Source organism: Vipera berus (genome assembly GCF_964194415.1).
Source record: "Vipera berus genome assembly, chromosome: 1".
NCBI classification, from domain to species: domain Eukaryota; kingdom Metazoa; phylum Chordata; class Lepidosauria; order Squamata; family Viperidae; genus Vipera; species Vipera berus.
The window spans coordinates 360352611-360370222 of NC_138202.1; the positions used below are offsets into that span (position 1 = coordinate 360352611).

General features: G+C 45.8%; 1 protein-coding gene across 1 annotated transcript in view; it reads right to left on the reverse strand.

Moving 5' to 3' along the window:
• EFCAB5 (EF-hand calcium binding domain 5) overlaps positions 1-17612 on the reverse strand; it is a gene marked incomplete at its 3' end in the record, with an annotated part of 59376 nt that overhangs the window by 32317 nt on the left and 9447 nt on the right. The window contains exons 3-8 of the mRNA XM_081313344.1: positions 17185-17341; positions 11676-11739; positions 10110-10180; positions 7792-7947; positions 6446-6545; positions 5555-6346 (exon numbers count right to left, since the gene is read on the reverse strand). Of these exons, the coding sequence (XP_081169470.1) occupies positions 5555-6346; positions 6446-6545; positions 7792-7947; positions 10110-10180; positions 11676-11739; positions 17185-17341 (1340 nt within the window). The remainder of the gene's footprint in view (positions 1-5554; positions 6347-6445; positions 6546-7791; positions 7948-10109; positions 10181-11675; positions 11740-17184; positions 17342-17612) is intronic.

The following is a 17612-nucleotide window of genomic DNA, read 5'->3' on the forward strand; positions in this document are numbered from 1 at the left end:
TGAAATGATAGTTTGTGCTTCTAACTCAGTTTTTGTTATTATTGCAATATCATCTGTGAATAATAAAATAAAAGATAATGCTCCGTTGTGTTCCCTTCTAAACAAACAAGGATCAGCATTACTGGCTACAAAACCTATTGCACTTAACTCATTAACTAAACATGTATTACACTCATAGCCTGATTGTTTCAATCCATAGAGGCTTTTCTTTAATTCCCAACAATCATGGTCTCTATCACTGGTCAATCCTGGTGGTATTCTTAAATAAATAGTATGTTGCAATGGAGCATGTAGATATGCAGTTTCAACATCTACATGGTTAACCGTATATTGGTTTTTAGCCGCCCATACTAAAGCTGCTCTTAAAGTAGTTGCCCTTAGACTGGGTGCAAACACTTCGTCATAATCCTCAGTAGTTTGGGCAAAACCTTGTGCAACCAAACGTGTCTTATGGGTTATAGTTCCATCTACACCCTTCTTTATTTTATATATCCATTTACAACCTATAGCTTGCTCACCAGGTGGCAGTTTTGCTTTCTGATAAACCTTAAGATTCTGCAAAGACTTCAACTCCCTGTTCATTGCAGCTTTCCATGATGCCTGTTCCTTTTCAGGATACATCCTGATCTCATCATAGTTAGAAGGCTCTACACTAACTTGACATACTATACTAGCTTCATAGCGATCAGGTGGATGTCTGATACGCATTGAACGCCAAGGAATTACAGGGCTTTGAATTTCTGTCTCCTTTCCTTCCTCTGATTCATCTATTATCTCCCCTATCTCCTCTTCATCTTTTATATTTACAGGAGATGTATTATCATTACTAGTTACGTTATCAGAGGAGTCCTCAAACACTAGAGGATCAGTATTAACAGCTTCTTGCTCTAACCTATCCCAACCAACGTGCTCAAGGAATTTTGCACTAGCACTGTTATATACATTAGTTGTGCCTCGTTCCCAGAAACGATAGGATCTGTGGTTAGCTTCGTAACCTACGAAGTATAATTGCCTAGCCCTATGTTGGCCTTTACTCCTGAGTTGTGCAGGAATGTGGACCCAAGCTGGGGTGCCAAATGTGTGCAGGTAATCAAGGTTTGGTCTTCTACCATGCCATATAGTATATGGTATTTTACCAGTAGAAGTATTAACAACTATATTCAGAACATGGTTTGCACATTTTGCTGCCTCCCCCCACAGTCTATCTGTTAAGCCTGAATCTCTTAACATAGTTCTCATCATGGCTTGTAACGTTTGCCCACGTCTCTCAACAAAAGCATTATGTTGAGGCCTATAAGGGGCTGAACGTTTATGCTCAATACCAGCAGATTCTAGCATATCAACAAAACGCTTATTTGTAAATTCAGTACCATTATCAGTAATTATGCACTGAACCTTTCTCTTTGTTTTTCTCTCCACGAACTTCAGCCAGTTTGCAAATTGTTGGAAAGTATCTGCCTTTGACTTAAGCAGATAACAAAATCCATAACGAGAGTAGTGGTCCAATATACTTAACATATAGCATGACCCTCCTAAACTTGGTTTCATGGGTCCAATTAAATCAGCAAACACAACTTCCAAAGGTACAGTTGTTTTGAAGCCGTTTATCCTGTTTGCCGGACTTGCCTTACTCTTTTCCTGATTACAGGCATTGCAATTCAAATACTTACTACATGGCTTCAGTTTAACTCCCTCTACTAATTCCACTGTTTTACGTAGTGAGTTAAAGTTTACATGCCCTAACCGCCTATGCAATAAATGTATACATTCATCATGTGGCTTCTTGTTCTCACATATTGAGTTAGCTTTAACTGTACTAACCTGGTTACTTGTGAGAACGAATAAACCATTTTTCAAATTAGCAGTTACACAGGTTCCATTCCTCTCAATAGTGCATTGCTCCCCTCTGAATGTTACCACAAACCCAACCTTAACCAATTCCCTTACAGATAACAGGTTGAATCTTAGCTTAGGTATATATAACATAGGTAACTGTTCATCAATGCATGGACAATAGGAATTACCTTCACCAGAGGCCTTCATCCTCCAACCATTGGCCAGTGAAACATATTGGTTGCTGTTTTTCATATTAACCTCTTTTTCACTTTAGTAATGCATTGTGAAGCCCCACTATCAACAACCCACAATTCATTATTTCTGGATGTTGATTCACCAGAAATAGCCAAACCAATGCCCTTCTTAGCCTTCCCACTGCTATTTACATTCTGTTTTTTACCCTTTCTACAGAATTTGGCTATATGCCCTCTAGCCCCACAAGAATAACATTTCTTGACGTTGTAAGCAGTGGTGAATTGCTGCTTCTCTCGTGGCTGTGTCTCTCTCAGCTGGTCTCTGTCACGCCTTCTTCTGGACTCTTCCAGCAGTCTCCCAGTAATGTTAGTCAATGTCAGTTCCTCTCTGGTCAGGACTTCCAAAGAAGAAACATATCCATCATAACTCTCATCCAAAGATGACAGAATAATGTAGACCTGATGCAACTCTGAAAAAATCAGCTCCTTTTCATGAAGCTCTTGAAAAGTTGCCTTCATGTAATTTAAATGGGTCAGCATATCTCCATTCTTCTGCAGACGAGCCCTAAACAGCTTACGTGTAAGGTGTATATGTGCACCCACACTGTCTCGAACATAAAGCCTTCGCAAAACATCCCAACACCTAGCAGCAGACTCCTCACCACGAATATGGACAAGCTGCTGGTCATTCAGTGTTAGTCCAATAATGCAAAGAGCTTTCTCGTTGCTTCGTTTAAAGTTGTCTAACTTCTTTGCATCCTCTTCGTCATCTGGATCCCAAGCAGTAGTATCTGGTGGGTTATTTACAACAGCCCATAGTCCTTCCTTGCGCAAAAGCAAGCAGCATTTTGTGGACCAGGAAACATAGTTTGTCCCATCCAACCGGGTTATCCAGGAGATGCCTGACAACAGTTCCTGTGCCATTTTACACCAAAAAGCTAACACAAACTCAGCTAGGAAAACTGTGTGTACTTACTCTCAGTACAGGCCTGGGCCCATAACCAGTGTTAGGGAATTTATTGTGCAGAGGTCTCCTTGTGCTACCAAAGAGTTGCACAGACAAGGAAGGGCACTGAGAGCAGTAAAAGTCACACACAGAAATACACTGAGTTCTAAAAGCAAAAAGTATTTTACTTTGAGGTGGTGTAAAAACATAAATGCACAGTCAAAAATAAACAGTCCAAGTAGCAATCCAAAATACAAAGTCTTCTTACCGGTCCAGAGGTCAATACACAGTTTAGGTTACAACAGTAGTAAACCAACAGCAGAGCAAAAACAGTAATAGTAGAGATCAGTGAATTCAGAGAGAGAGAGAAGCTACGTTCCTAGCTTCCTCTTATGGCCATGAGAACACTTACACACCCATTGGCCAATTAACAACTTAAAGACATAGCATTATGGTTAATATATTTTCAACCCAACATTGTAGGCTAGCACCATATGCCTAACAACTTCCATTCCCAGAATTCCCCAGCCAGCATGTTTTAATATAAATGGACTTCAACTCCCAGAATTCCCCAGCCAGCATGCTCTAAGATGTGAACTTCCATTCCCAGAATTCTCCCGCCAGCATGCTTTACTATAAATGGACTTCAACTCCCAAAATTCCCCAGCCAGCATGCTTTCAGATGTGAACTTCCATTCCCAGAATTCCCCAGCCAGCATGTTTTAATATAAATGGACTTCAACTCCCAGAATTCCCCAGCCAGCATGCTCTAAGATGTGAACTTCCATTCCCAGAATTCTCCCGCCAGCATGCTTTACTATAAATGGACTTCAACTCCCAGAATTCCCAAGCCAGCACGCTTTCAGATGTGAACTTCCATTCCCAGAATTCCCCAGCCAGCATGTTTTAATATAAATGGACTTCAACTCCCAGAATTCCCCAGCCAGCATGCTCTAAGATGTGAACTTCCATTCCCAGAATTCTCCCGCCAGCATGCTTTACTATAAATGGACTTCAACTCCCAGAATTCCCCAGCCAGCATGCTCTAAGATGTGAACTTCCATTCCCAGAATTCCCCAGCCAGCATGCTTTACTATAAATGGACTTCAACTCCCAAAATTCCCCAGCTAGCTGCGCTTTAACAGGGATGGACTTCCACTCCCAGAATCCCCCAGCAAGCCTGCCTTAAGAGGGATGGACTTCCACTCCCAGAATTGTCATCAATGGTCTTTCTTGGTATGGAATTCTGGGAGTGGAAGTCCACACTCCTGTAAATTCCCAAGGTTGGGAAATACTGTTTTTACTGCCCCCAAAGTTTTTTAAGATGGAAACCAACTCTATTAATCTTAGTAAGTTGCAATTATGGATGACCAGTAGAGGGAGCACTAGGACGCATTTGAGCCTAATTCTACCAGCACTTTTATATATTCAATAAAATGCATCAGGAATTTTTCCTTGACAAAATAGTGGCTGTTTAAGGTCTCCATTATTAAAACTTCTCTTTGTCTACCGCCTGCTCTAACTAAAAGTTCTGGTCCGAATTTAATCCAGGAAAGGTTTTCTGGAAAACTAAACAGTTTGGACAAACCTAGAATTAAGGAGAAACTTCCTAACAGTGAGGACAATCAACCAGCGGAACAGCTTGCCACCAGAAGTTGTGGGTACTCCAACACTGGAAGTTTTTAAGAAGAGACCGGACAGCCATTTGTCTGAAATGGTATAGGGTTTCCTGCCTGAGCAGGGGGTTGGACTAGATGACCTCTAAGGTCCCTTCCAACTCTTAGTCTGTTAACTAACACAGAGGTTCCCCAACCTTTTGGGCATCAGGTACCACTTCCGTGGAGAGAGGTTTTTCCACAGACTGGAGAGTGTGTGGTTTTGTGTGTTGCCTGCATCCCGCAGATGGGGCTTTGCTTGTTTGTGCGGACCGGTTGCTGGCGTGCCGTGGCCCGGTACCGGTCTACGGCCCTGGGGGATGGGAACCCACTAATGCAGGGGTAGGCAACCTTGGCTCTTTTATGACTGGTGGACTTCAACTCCCAGAATTCCTGAGCCAGCCATGCTGAGAAGAAATGGAGAGGTTTCCATGCTGAGCCATGCTGGCTCAGGAATTCTGGGAGTTGAAGTCCAGCAGTCATCAGAGGGGCCATAGTCCCCATGCTGGCTGAGGAATTCTGGGAGTTGAAGTCCAGCAGTCATAAGATGGTCATAGTCCCCATGCTGGCTCAGGCATTCTGGGAGTTGAAGTCCACCAGTCATAAGATGGTCATAGTCCCCATGCTGGCTGAGGAATTCTGGGAGTTGAAGTCCACCAGTCATCAAGGGGGGCCATAGTTCCCCCATGCTGGATCAGGAATTCTGGGAGTTGAAGTCCACCAGTCATGAAGGGGCCATAGTTCACCCATGCTGGCTGAGGAATTCTGGGAGTTGAAGTCCACCAGTCATCAAGGGGGGCCATAGTTCCCCCATGCTGGATCAGGAATTCTGGGAGTTGAAGTCCACCAGTCACAAAAGAGCCAAGGTTGCCTGGCCCTGCACTAACGTATCTACCAACGCTAGGAAGAGAAGGCTGCCATACTTGTATCCAAGACTCTTGGCGCTTCGTCTTTTTCTGCCGCTGCCTGGTCCTTGGGGCCCGCTGCCCTAAGGCCATCTGCCTCTGCTTTTTCTTCGGGCTTGGCCTGTCCGGCGGCCTCCACGGCCTCTCTACCAGGCTGTGCTTGGTCTTCTGGCTTTTCCTGCCCATCCATCTCTTCCGCTTCCGTTCCCTTGGGAGCAAGGTCCTTCTCCACCGAGGGGGACTTGGGCACGGGTTCTTCCTCGCCGTCCAAGATCTTCTGCACCCGGACTGCCACCTTGGACAGCGAAGCCAGGGCGGCCTCTTCTGACTCGACTTCCTCAGCGGCTTCTTCTCCTCCTTCCAAAAGGGGCGCCAGGGGTGTCCCCGGAAGATCTTCTGGAGCAGCTTCTTCACCAGCAGCTCTCTCCGCCTCTTCGGAGGTGGGATCTGCGGTAGCTTCAGGAAGAGGCTCCTCGGATCCCGGCTCGGCTGCCGGCATTTCTGGTGGAGGTTCTTCTGCTTGATCTGGGGTGGCCGTGGTAGGAACCTCTTCGGCCGTCCCTTCCGGTGGGCTGACCTGCTGTTCCCTCTCGGCGTCTTCCAGCTGGTGGACGGCTGTCTCTCCGTTGGCGCCACGGGCTGCACTCTCATCGGAAAATATCTGTTTCAGCTTCCTGTTGAGGTAGAGGGCTTCCTGAGATAAGGTATGCTCAGGGGTGGGCGGTTCCTCCGGAAGTTCCTCTTCATCGTCGGGTTCCAGGTTGCCCCAAAACTCCGTCAGGTCCATGTCATCCAGCTCAGCCATTGGCCCTAGAGAAAGAGGGAAGCCCGGGCAACATTGGCTTCCAAAAGATCTCCCGAGACGGAGGTTAGAACCAGCTTGGCCCAGTCAACCCCTCTCCCGCTTACATTTTTTGGGGTTACAGTAAATCTCCTTGGCCGGGTCCGAACTGCTCTGGTAGAACTTCTCCAGGAGCGACAAGACCTTCGCTCTGTCCAAGAGTCCTACCTGGGGGAAGAGAAGAACCGACATCGAGAGTAAGTCGAAGTGTTCATGAGTTTGCTGGGCCTCCACCAAACCGGGATGGAAGATCCTATCTAGGAAACCCAGTGAAAACCTAGCTGTTCTACCAAGGAGGTGAGTTGCTGGACTAGAAGACCTCCAAGGTCCCTTACAGCTCTGTTGTTGTTGTTGTTAAGAATTATTAACCAGTGGAACAGCTTGCCACTAGACGTTGTGAGTGCTCTCTCACTGGAAGGTGTCAAGAAAAGACCGGACAACCACTTAACCTGCCTCCAGAAGCGGTGAATGCTCCATCACTGGAGGTTTTTAAGAAGAGACTGGACAGCCATTTTGTCTGGAATGGGATAGGATTTCTTGCCTGAGCAGGGGGTTGGACTAGATGACCTCCAAGGTCCCTTCCAGCATTATTATTATTAACAACCTGCCTCCAGAAGAGGTGAATGCTGCATCACTGGAGGTTTTTAAGAAGAGACTGGACAGCCATTTTGTCTGGAATGGGATAGGATGTCCTGCCTGAACAGGGGGTTGGACTAGATGACCTCCAAGGTCCCTTCCAGCATTATTATTATTAACAACCTGCCTCCAGAAGCGGTGAATGCTGCATCACTGGAGGTTTTTAAGAAGAGACTGGACAGCCATTTTGTCTGGAATGGGATAGGATGTCCTGCCTGAACAGGGGGTTCGACTAGATGACCTCCAAGGTCCCTTCCAGCATTATTATTATTTACAACCTGCCTCCAGAAGCGGTGAATGCTCCATCACTGGAGGTTTTTAAGAAGAGACTGGACAGCCATTTTGTCTGGAATGTAGGGTTTCCTGCCTGAGTAGGGGGTTGGACTAGATGACCTCCAAGCTCCCTTCCAACACACTTATTCTGTTACCCAGTGGAAAAATCTGCCTCCAGAAGTTGTGAATGCTCCAACACTGGAGGTTTTCCAGAAGAGATTGGACAACCATTTGTCTGAAATGGTATAGGGTTTCCTGCCTGAGCAGGGGGTTGGACTAGATGACCTCCAAGGTCCCTTCCATCATCATCATCATCATCATTATTATTATTATTATTATTATTATTATTATTATTATTATTATTATTATTATTATTATTATTATTATTATTATTTGTCTGAATGGTTTAGGGTCTCCTGCTTGAGCTGGGGGGCTGGACTAGAAGACCTCCAAGGTCCCTTCCCGCTCCGTTATTCTGTCTTCTGGAAGGAGCTGCTGGCTCTACCTGTCCACAATCACAGTCGAAGAACAGCTGGACGAACATCTGCCTCCAGACGTCATGTCGGATGGCGTTGCGGGCATCGTGAGAAGATTGGAGCAGATGCTTCAGCAGCTCCTGGAAGAGGTCGCTGGCGAAGTTTTTGACGTAGGAAAGGAGATACTGGGAGGGGGAAGAAAGACGAGAGCAAAAACCATTATCGCATTTTGTTCCCCGATTAATTCACTTCTCCTGGCTTCCCACCTTTACCGCCACATTCATATTCTCCCAAGGAATCCAGGGCGCCATAGGACAGGGGGTCCTCAGCTTGCGGCCTCAGTGGGGATCTGAATTTCTGCTGCTAAATGAGGCAGCTGTTAAATGAGTCACACACACACACACACACACACACACAACCCGATTGTGCAACTTTTTTTTTTTTGGCCACGGTTGTTCAGCGAATCGCTGCAGTTGTTTAAGTGAAGTGTGCCGTCACTAAACGAATCCCACTGACTTTGCTTGCTGGGAAAGTCACCAACGGTGATCGTGTGATCTCGGGATGCAGCCAACGTCCGGTTGCCAAGCGCCTGGATTTTGATCCAGGGGGATGGTCGTAAGCCCGAGGACCGGACAGAAGTCACTTTTTTCCCCCAGCGCCGTTGTAAGTGTGAATGGTCGCTAAGCGAAAGCTTCAACCCCTTCTTTCTTTCTCGGGTTCAGCTGGAAGACAGGCATCCAAATGAAGATGGACCTTTCCATCCTGGGAGACGGAGGTAGTCCTTGACTTACGTCCGGTCACTTAACGAAGAGGCAGCAGCAGCTCATGGTTTGGGAAAACAGCGCTCCCAACAGACCAGTTTTTCTCAACCTTAGCTCCTTGAAGATGGGTGGACTTCAGCTCCCAGGGGCAAGAGAGGCTGAAGATGGACATTACCGTACAAAAAAAGGAAAGGAGCTCGGAGGGGAGGGGAGGGGAAAGGAGGGAGGGGAGTGGGGAGGAGAGGATGGGAGGAGAGGAGAGGAGGAGAAAGGGGAGGAGAAGAGGAAAAGAGAAGAAAGGAGAGGAGAAAGGAAGGAAGGAAAGGAGGGAGGGAGGGAGGGAGGGGAGAGGAGGAAGGGAAAGAGAAGAGAAGAGAAGAGAAGAGAAGAGAAGAGAAGAGAAGAGAAAGGAAGAGAAGAGAAGAGAAGAGAAGAGAAGGGAAGGGAAGGGAAGGGAAGGGAAGGGAAGGGAAGGGAGGGGAAGGGAAGGGAGGGGAGGGGAAGGGAAGGGAAGGGAAGGAAGGAAGGGAGGAAGGAAAGAGCAAGAAGAGAGGAGAAAAGGGAAGAGGAGAGAAGAGAAGAAAGGAGAGGGGAGGGGAAGGAAGGAAGGAAGGAAGGAAGGAAGGAAGGAAGGAAGGAAGGAAGGAAGGGGCGGGATGAGGAGAGGAGGAAGGGAAAGAGAAGAGGAGAAGAGAAGAGAAGAAAGGAGAGGAGAGGGGAAGGGAAGGAAGGGAGGAAGGAAGGAAGGGGCGGGACAAGGAGAGGAGGAATGGAAAGAAGAGGAGAGGAGAGGAGAGGAGAGGAGAGGAGAGGAGAGGAGAGAAGAGAAGAGAGGAGAGGAGAGGAGAGGGGAAGGGAAGGGAAGGGAAGGGAAGGGAAGGGAGGAAGGAAAGGGCAGCAGGAGGAGAGGAGGAAGGGGAAGAGGAGAAGGGAGGAGAGGGGAGGGGAAGGAAAGGGAGGAAGGAAGGAACAAAGGGTGAGAGGAGAGGAGGAAGGGGAAGAGGAAGAGGAGAGGAGAAGAGCAGGGAGGGGAGGGGAGGGGAGGGGAAGGGGAGGAAGGAGGGAAGGAAGGAAGGAAGTCTGAAGAACGGAAGAAGCCTCCTGGCTGAGAAGAGAAACGGTTTCAAAACCAAAACCAAGAAAGTCCATTTTCATTGGAGAACTCTCATCTCCTTGCTAGCCTGACATCCCGTCCACGGCAGGAAAGGAATCGGGAGCGTCCACGGCAGGGGGTGTCAAAAAAGTCAAGATGGCAGATGGAAGATTGGGGGGGAAAAGGGGGGGGAGCAGGACTTTGAAGGTGCAATTGTGGCTGATATTGCCACTTCAAATCCCCCCCACTGCCCACCGCAGATGATCCTGCAAGGAACTATATAAAAAGAGAATTTTTTTTTCTTATGCATTTCCCACTTCTGTATCATCCCAACTCTTTGTTGAGGGGAGGGTCCCAAGTCCACCATCCCTGCTGGGAAAACGTTACCCTTCCTCCTCCTCCTCCTCCTCCTCCTCCTCCTCCTCTTCTTCCTCCTCCTCCTCCTCCTCCTCCTCCTCCTCTTCTTCCTCCTCCTCCTCCTCCTCCTCCTCACCTCTATGAATTCCTCTTGGTTCACCTTCACGTCTGGCGATGCCAGAGTTTCCAGCGGCCTGGCATAGATATCTGCACAACGGAGAAACAACTTGGTCTCCATGAAGTGGAGTGAAAGACTTGGCAGGAAGGGGGGGTTTGAGGACCCTAATGGGGGAAGAGGGGTGAGTGGGGACCCCACAGGACACTCTTAAGGCAAAGGGAACCTAAGGGCTCTTCGGTCATTGTTTGAGCTGGCGCTTCCTTGACTGGGGTATTGTAGAATAGAATAGAATAGAATAGAATAGAATAGAATAGAATAGAATAGAATAGAATAGAATAGAATAGAATAGAATAGAATAGAATAGAATAGAATAGAATAGAATAGAATAGAGAATTATGGGAATAGAATAGAAAAGAATCAGAATCAGAATCAGAATAAGGAATAGAATAGAATAGAATAGAATAGAATAGAATAGAATAGAATAGAATAGAATAGAATAGAATAGAATAGAATAGAATAGAATAGAATTACAGAATAGAATAGAATAGAATAGAATAGAATAGAATAGAATAGAATAGAATAGAATAGAATAGAATAGAATAGAATAGAATAGAGAATTATGGGAATAGAATAGAAAAGAATCAGAATCAGAATCAGAATAAGGAATAGAATAGAATAGAATAGAATAGAATAGAATAGAATAGAATAGAATAGAATAGAATAGAATAGAATAGAATAGAATTACAGAATAGAATAGAATAGAATAGAATAGAATAGAATAGAATAGAATAGAATAGAATAGAATAGAATAGAATAGAATTACAGAATAGAATAGAATAGAATAGAATAGAATAGAATAGAATAGAATAGAATAGAATAGAATAGAATAGAAATATGGAATATGGAATATGGAATATGGAATAGAATATAGAATAGAATAAACAGAACAGAATAGAATATAGAATAGAATAGAATAGAATAGAATATAGAATAGAATAGAATAGAATAGAATAGAATAGAATAGAATAGAATAGAATAGAATAGAATAGAAATATGGAATATGGAATATAGAATATAGAATATAGAATAGAATATATAAAGAATAAACAGAACAGAACAGAATATAGAGCAGAACAGAACAGAATATAGAATAAAGAATAGAATGGAACAGAACAGAACAGAATAGAATAACAGAGTTGGAAGGGACCTGGGAGGTCTTCTAGTCCAACCCCCTGCTCAAGCAGGAGACCCCCACATCATCTCAGACAGGTGGCTGTCCAGTCTCTTCTTAAAAACCTCCAGTGATGGAGCACCCATAACTTCTGGAGGCAGGTTGTTCCACTGGTTAATTTCCCTCACTGTTTAGGAAGTTTCTCCTTAATTCCAGATTGCTTCTCTGCTGGATTACTTTCCACCCGTTCTCCTGCCTTCAGCTGCTTTGGAGAATAGGTGCCCCCCCCCCACACACCCCTCTTTGTAGCAGCCTCTGAAATACTGGAATATGGCTATCATGTCTCCTCTGGTCCTTTTTTCTTCTTCTCTAGACTGGCCAAACCCAAATCCTGCAGGTAGGTGCACTTTTACCTGTTTCCTTGAACTGAGGCATTTTGCTGATGACCTCCAAGAAGGACTTCAAGGCGCTCTGGATCTGCCAACGGAAACACAATTTCTTAAGGGCTGGCCCAGAAACTCTTCTCATCCTTTCAAATGGTGCAGGTTGCGGACATGGAGCTGTTCGAAGCCAGAACATCCAGAGGTCCACCATGACCAGCGAATAGGGTCTACTGGGCCACTGGTCCCTGGGCATGGTGGACCCCTGGAAGGACTATGCCAGGGGTAGGCAACCTTGGCTCTTTTATGACTGGTGGACTTCAACTCCCAGAATTCCTGAGCCAGCCATGCTGAGGAGAAATGGAGAGCTTTCCATGCTTAGCTATGCTGCTTCAGGAATTCTGGGAGTTGAAGTCCTCAAGCCATGAAGGGGCCATAGTTCCCCCATGCTGGATGAGGAATTCTGGGAGTTGAAGTCCACGAGTCATGAAAGGGCCATAGTTCCCCGTGCTGGCTGAGGAATTCTGGGAGTTGAAATCCATAAACCATAAAGGGACCATGGTTTCCCCTATGCTGGCTGAGGAATTCTGGGAGTTGAAGTCCACCAATCATAAAAGAGCCAAGATTGCCTATCCCTGGCCTATGCCCTACAGACTTAAATGTGATATGACTTATTCCATTTACCCATGTTTCCCTGAAAATAAGACCGGGTATTATTATTATTATTGTTGTTGTTGTTGTTGTTTTTATTATATTGCCTCCAAAAGAGACACCAGATCTTATTTTTGGGGTAGGCCTTACCTCACCTCCGGCACTGACAGCCCCACCCAGCCGGTCCACTTCTTCTGGGGCCGACATTCTGCAGCTGTATTTGGGCCTGCATTTTGCAGTCAGGGCTTTCTGGAAGGCCCCTGCAGCCAAGTATCGAGCTACGGATTCAATCCATAGCTCAGTTCTCGGCTGCAGGGGCCTTTCCAGAAATGCAGGCCTGACTGAGAAATGCAAGCCTGGTTGCAGGAGAGGCCTCAGAAGAAGTGGGCCGGCAAGGAGAGGCCTGGCTGTGACAGTAAGTGGGTGCTGGGCACGTGGGGCAGATCCACACACCCCGACCCCTGCCCTAGCTTGATTTTTAGGAGTGTGCCCTATCTCAAAACTAGGGTTTATTTTCGGGGTAGGCCTTACTTTTGGGGAAACAGGGTATATACCCTCCTGCTCATTCCACAACTCAGGATGATAGACACCATCAATACAGGCAATCCTCGGGTTATGGACCATTATGGAGCCTGCCCATTACAGGCGTAACTCGTGATAGTTATAAATTGTGGCTGAGCTGATTTTACAATTTTTTTTGCAGAGGTTGTAAAGTGAACACTGTGGTTGTTAAATGAACCAATAGTTTGCTATGGGGACTAGGTAACATTGTCAGTGCTAGAAGGCAGAGGAGGAGGAGAAGAATATGACGAGGAGGACAATGGGGTCCTTGGCACTCTCTGAGCTTGGTGTTTTTCTTGCAGACATTTCACGACTCAAGTAGAGAACATCATCAGTGCTAAAAGGTGTGTGTGTGGAGAGGAGGAGGAGGAGGAGGAAGGGGAGGGGGAGGAGGACTGTGTGGTCCATGGTGCTCTCCAAGCTTGGCAGTTTTGCTGCAGACATTTCATCACCAAACTAGGTCACATAGTCAGCGCTACAAGTGAGTGGGGTTTGCTTCATGTTTATATGCAAGTGGCTAGCCCTGTCAGTGTGGGTGGGAGTGGACCTTGTAGTCTGTTGATTAGGCTGTGGTTTACTGTTTGTCTGAGTTGGTGGTACCTTGATTGGGGCGGGTTTGGTATATTTCTTGATGGTTGGTCTGATGCTAATCTTGGTGTTAGTCTCTGGCTGTTGGTTGCTGGTGGGGAGGTGTTTTGGCCTTTTGTCTCTTTTGAGTGGTATGTAGACGTTGTTTATCTCTACGTGCCTGTTGATGGCTGATGGGCCTTCCAGAAATTCTCTAGCACTTTTGCGCTTGGTTTCATTTAGGGTGCTCACACAGTTCCCCAGCTGAAACTCTATTCTATTCTATTCTATTCTATTCTATTCTATTCTATTCTATTCTATTCTATTCTATTCTATTCTATTCTATTCTATTCTATTCTATTCAGGTCTAGTCCATAGTCCATAGTCTATATCAGAGGTAGGCAACCTTGGCTCTTTTATGATTCAGGAATTCTGGGAGTTGAAGTCCACAAGTCATAAAAGAGCCAAGGTTGCCTACCCCTGGTCTATAGTCTATAGTTTATAGTCTATCCTATCCTGTAATTCTCTTCTTCTCTTCTCTTCTCTTCTCTTCTCTTCTCTTCTCTTCTCTTCTCTTCTCGTCCAGTCTAGCCTAACTGTCAGAATCCATTTATATCACATTCATAAATGTATATTTAAAACATTATCCCCCCCACCTATGGATTCTGCCATCTCCCGAGGAAGAAGGAGCGCATGTGGATTCAGCCTGCCTTAGGTTATTTCAAAGACCAAGGGAAACCTTTTGAACTGGGGGAACAAAGGGGAGGGTTAGAGAAGAAGGCATCTGGCCTGTGTCTCCATTTGAATCTGTAAAGGAAGAAGGCAATAACTGTAAAGATCCGAAGTTCCTTTTTCCCCACGAAAGGGATGACACGAAGTAGAATGATGGGGGCTGACCAAATGGGGTTGAGGGAAGGCGGGTTGAACCGGGTACCCTTTATAAAATTTCAATTTGTAAAACAATACCAAGTCCTGTCTTGTATTTCCACAACCAAACATGTCCTAGTAAAAATTCCTTTTGGACTAGAACTGACTCCAAGAGTTTTTGTTTTCCTAAGACGTGGATTGGGGTGGGTCCTGACACTAACCTAGCCTAGCCTAGTGTATAGTCTATAGTCTATAGTTTATAGTCTATATAGTCTATTCTAACCTGTACTTCTATTATATCCTGTAATTCTATTCTGTTCTGTTGTGTTCTGTTTTGTTCTGTTCCAAATATGAGACAGTGACCAAGCATCCAAATTTGGACCACCTGAACACGGGGATGCTGCAATGGTTGTAAGTGTGAAAAATGGTCGTAAGTCTCTTTTTTTTCAGTGCCGTTGTAACTTTGAGCGGTCGCTAAACGAACTGTTGTAAGTCTACTTGTAAACTATAATCCAGCTGGAAAGAGAGCAGGGAAGCCTAAACAGACCCAGCGAACATTGCATAAACATGGTGATTCTCTCCATCCTTACCTGGTGGCAGGTTGCCCTGGGCCCACGCAAGGTGTGTCAGCTTATCCTGAGCGGGGGGTGGGGGGAGCTTTGTGCAAAAGCCTTTGGGAATTCGCTCCGCTCCGTCAGGGTGACCGAGTTCAGAACAGGCAACTTTCAGGAATGAAAAAGATCTTGAAAACCTCTTTCAGGCAATTGGCGAACCAAAAAGCTATTTGCATAAACATTTGCGCCCCGAATACCATCCTTTTATTAATAAACAAAACAAAGCACAACTCACTTCGTTTGTTCCATTTCTCAGACACGATTTTTGTGACGGACAAGGCTCCCCCCCCAAAAAAAAAATCCTGCTTGAGAATGCCCTCTTGTTACAGGAAAATGTAGGGTAAGCGGAGTGCGTACGTGCGTCTGTGTGCGTACTCCAACAGATAATCTAGAATTAGATTAACCAGTTTTGGTTTATACATGTGCAGTACAAATAACAAACAAATCCTGGATGGATGGATGGATGGATGGATGGATGGATGGATCGATGGATAGATAGATAGATAGATAGATAGATAGATAGATAGATAGATAGATAGATAGATAGATAGATAGATAGATGATAGATAGATAGATAGATAGATAGATAGATAGATAGATAGATAGATAGATAGATAGATAGATAGAACAGAAGAGATTTTGAGGCAAAAAACGCATTTGGACTATCTCTGGAAAGAAGCAGTCTGGCTGTTAGGAGTGAATATTCCACCCTCTCCTTCCTTCCTTCCTTCCTTCCTTCCTTCCTTCCTTCCTTCCTTCCTTCCTTCCTTCTAAATTCCAGGCCTGTCTTCCTTCCTTCCTTCCTTCTTTCTTTCTTTCCTTCCTTCTTTCCTTCCTTCTTTCCTTCCTTCTTTCCTTCCTTTTTTCCTTCCTTCCTTCCTTCCTTCCTTCCTTCCTTCCTTCCTTCCTTCCTTCCTTCCTTGTCCTTGACTTACAACTTTTCATTTAGTGACCGTTCAAAGTTGCAACTGGAAAAAGTGACTTAAGACCCGCTTTTCACACTGACGACCACTGCAGCATCCCCGCGGTCACGTGATCAAAATTTAGACATTTGGCCACGGGTTGCAGGCTCCAAGGGGGTGTCACGAGATCCCCTTTTTGCGACCTTCTAACAAAAAAAGTCAGTGGGAAAGCCGGATCCACTTGACAACCAGGTTACTAATTTAAGAACTCCAGCGATTCACTTAACAACTGTGGCAAGAAAGGTCGCAAAATGGGTCAAAACTCGCTTAGCCACTGCCTCGCTTAGCCATAGAACTTTTGGGCTCTTTCGCGGTTGTGGACTACCTGTAGTAAGTTCTGTGAACCAGGCTACTTCAAGTTTGGTGTCAACGCAGCTAACATCGGATGGTTTTTGCATTGGCAACAGATGTAAACGTAGCCATTTTCTTCCTTTCCCTTTTAGAGTTAGATGATGCTGGGACGGGGGGGGGGGGAATGTGAACAAGAGTTCAGCTAGACATAACAACACTAAACGTAGCGTGATAATCAAGGTTACTGAGCCCAGAGCTGATAAAAGAATTGTTGGGCTGGAGAACTGGAGAGGAAGCCGGTGCTTCAAGCTAATTGGGGAATGTGATTTATGACGGTTAATTGGAGGAGGGAATTGTGCTTTGATAATAGGTGTCCAGGGGAAGGAAATTCAGTTCTTGGCTTCGATTATTTAAGTGCCGATATTATGCTACTCGAATAACTATCCTTTAAGTTAAGGTAAAGAATGCCTCAAAGTTCTTTTGAAGAGTTTCATCTGTCGGAACTGTGACATTTGGGGGCTCAAGTTGCTGGGTGCTGAACCCGGGAACTGGGGCCTACAAAGCAGCTGAGTCTCCCCACTGATACTTCCTCTAGTTGCAGAGGTCTCCAACCTCGGCGACTTGACGACTTGCGGATCTCCACTCCCAGAATTCTCAGCCAGCTGGCTGAGGAATTCTGGGAGTCGAAGTCCACAAGTCGTCAACTCGCCGAGGCTGGAGACCCAAAAAGTCTAGGAATCAGAGCCAGAGAGAGCAGCGTCTGCTTAAGCTTCCGATGCTGGTTTGTGGAATGAGCTGATGGGTCTTCATGGGCCTCAGCTCACTCCGGAGGAAACCAGAACATCATCTTGCTTGGTTCCAAATCCCACTTGTTCTCCTAAACCTCTTGAGATGCCTTCAAAAAAGGATCTGCTTGGCGAAGGAAGGAGAAAGGAGAGGGCCAGGCTTTTGTTACTCCTCAGGAGAAGATATATGGGGAGGGACTTTGCTGGCCAGGTGTGGTTGCCCCGGTTCATTGGCCCCAGTTACCAGAGCCAGCGGGATCTGTCCGGAGGCATCCAGGGTCCATTCGTGGAACTGCAGAGCCAAGGCCTGCTCGCGCAGCTGGTTCACTTGAGCTTTGATGTTTTCCACATCCTCCCGATGGTGCCGTTTCTCTTCCACCAAGTTCTTCATCTGAGCAAGTCTGAGGGACACAAGGGTAACGTGGTTAGATCGGTGTTCTTAAAGTCAGGAGAAGTCAAGTAACAGAATAACAGGATTGGAAAGGACCTTGGAGGTCTTCCAGTCCAACCACCTACTCAAGCAGGAGACCTTACGCCATTCATGGACAAATAGCTGTCCGGTCTCTTCTTAAAAACTTCCAGTGTTGGAGCATTCACAGCTTCTGGAAGCAAGGAGTTCCACTGGTTAATTGTTCTCACTGTCAGGAAGTTTCTCCTTAGTTTTAGGTTGCT